The 2,033-nt window shown below is 40.8% G+C and overlaps 1 protein-coding gene across 1 annotated transcript in view; it reads right to left on the reverse strand.

Moving 5' to 3' along the window:
- RUNX1T1 (RUNX1 partner transcriptional co-repressor 1) overlaps positions 1–1,593 on the reverse strand; it is a 121,404-nt gene extending 119,811 nt beyond the window's left edge. Inside the window, exon 1 of the mRNA XM_054708513.1 lies at positions 1,506–1,593. Coding sequence (XP_054564488.1) covers positions 1,506–1,593 — 88 coding nt within the window. The remainder of the gene's footprint in view (positions 1–1,505) is intronic.
- Positions 1,594–2,033: the final 440 nt, after the last annotated feature.

Genomic DNA, 2,033 nt, shown 5'->3' on the forward strand with positions numbered 1-2,033 from the left:
CTGAAGTCAATAAAAATATATTTAAAATAATAACTAACTAAATAAATAAATCAAGCACTCTCTTCTGATGGAAGATGACAAGAAAATTCTAAAGCAGGAGTGGTGGTGGTGGTGGTTATTATTACTAGTTTATCTCTTTATAATAAGATAATCTTTCTACTCTAGACTTTAGAAATCTAATCAACAGAGATTTGCATTCTCAGGAAATTAATGTTTAGTAACAATAATACATAAGGTAAGAAAATAGAAGCAGAGGTAAGAAATGTCTCGACTACTTATTAAAATTGAATTCCCTACCTTCTCTTTTGAATTGGTCTCTCTCTAACTGCAGTAGAAGACCATCATAAAATGAAGGGGCAGGAAAGAAAGAGAAATACAGAGAAACTAAATCGTGACTTAGGCTACCTGAAAGGAGTGTGTAGCTGCACAAGTCATTATCTCCTTTTCTCTGGTCTTTCAGAAACAAAAACACCCTCCCTGGCCAGCGCCTTCCTGGGAGCTTTGAGAACAAGCCAGTAAGTATGTGTTAAGAATTGTAAGAGATGTTGTGGGGCGGGCACCAGCAGGGATGTTTCCAGAACACTAGCCCCAAATGAATCAATCTTCTGCCACTCCTCTTTTCATATATGGAGACGGGCAGTCACAGAACCTCAGAATCTATCCCCAGAATCTAGTCCCCAAATCGCTTCCCAATTACTAGAGTGCCAGCCAGCAGCACGTAACATGTGTGTTAGCTCTCGGTTTTTTCTTGGCGGTTGATCCTTATTCATCTGTGCCTCCGTACAAGTCACCTAAATCTGAAACAGAGCTGACTGTAGGAGACATCAACTCTCTAGAATCCATAATTCAGGAATCCCTTTAATTTTTAAATGCTGCAGACCTTCAGAAGTCTCTTGCTAAATGGCAACACACTTAGTTTATATTTGCTGTCTTCCTAAAGTTAGATATCATTCTTTTCCTTTTTAATGTGCCTTCTGACATGAATTCTGCTCAGGAAGTTATATTTGGCCAAAACATTTTTTTTAATCCGAATCAATAAGAAGTAATAAATTGAAAAGCACTTATTCTCCTCCTTCGTCAACAAACTATTTCTGAAAACACCATCTCTAGTTACAATAAACACAGAAATCATGGCATAGCTTTTACTCTTTAACTCCAAGTACTGCTCAGCTTATAACAGATGGGTTATGAAACGTGGCAAGAAGCACCACACAACAAAAAGAGGGTGAAAGAAATGGGGTACTTGGTCATTTGGTATCTTCAGACCCAGAGCTATCGAACAAGGGCTCCCACAGCTAGGCTGACTGACCCAAACCCACACCCCAAAATTTCAAAAGGAAATGACTAAAATATATAATGCAAACTCGTTACCAACAGGCACTAGCAGAAACACGGAAAAGAAAATAAAATCTTCACAATTATAATGTATTGGTGAAAAATAACAGGTTGCTTTTTTTTTGGCACTTAAGGAAACTGCAAAATCAAAATACTTCTCTGTTCCTTACCTTGACAATATTCAAAGCTCCCCTTTTTCCGGCAGTCACCTATTACTAAGCTCAGTGCTCTCCAAGTGTTGCTTTTGACAGATACCATGCTCCACCAATCGCTCTGCTAATCTCCTCTCTCCTTTTCTGACTTGGACAGATACTACGTTCACCAGTCCAGAGATCAATCTTTTCTATTGACAACAACAAAGGGGGGGAAAAAAACAAAACGCATATATCACAACCAGTCTGAAGTAGCACCCATCTGCTTATCCTATACTAGAGGCCCAATGCATTAAGATTCATGCAAGAATGGGCCTTCCTTCCCCTAGCTGCCAGCACCACCATCGCTCTGGCGGGAGCCACCTTTTCACTCCAGCCTGGAGCCATCTTTCTGCCTTCCCACGCTGCCTAGAGGCCCAGAGCAGCTGGGGTGGTGCAGAATGCCCCCCCTGGCCGCTCGGCACCTGCATATACAAATTAACCCTCCATCTTTGTTGGGTTAATTTGCATACTCACTCCTGATTGGCTGGAGGGGTGTTGTGAAGT

This window comes from Eptesicus fuscus, chromosome 19 (assembly GCF_027574615.1).
Source record: "Eptesicus fuscus isolate TK198812 chromosome 19, DD_ASM_mEF_20220401, whole genome shotgun sequence".
Taxonomy (NCBI): Eukaryota; Metazoa; Chordata; class Mammalia; order Chiroptera; family Vespertilionidae; genus Eptesicus; species Eptesicus fuscus.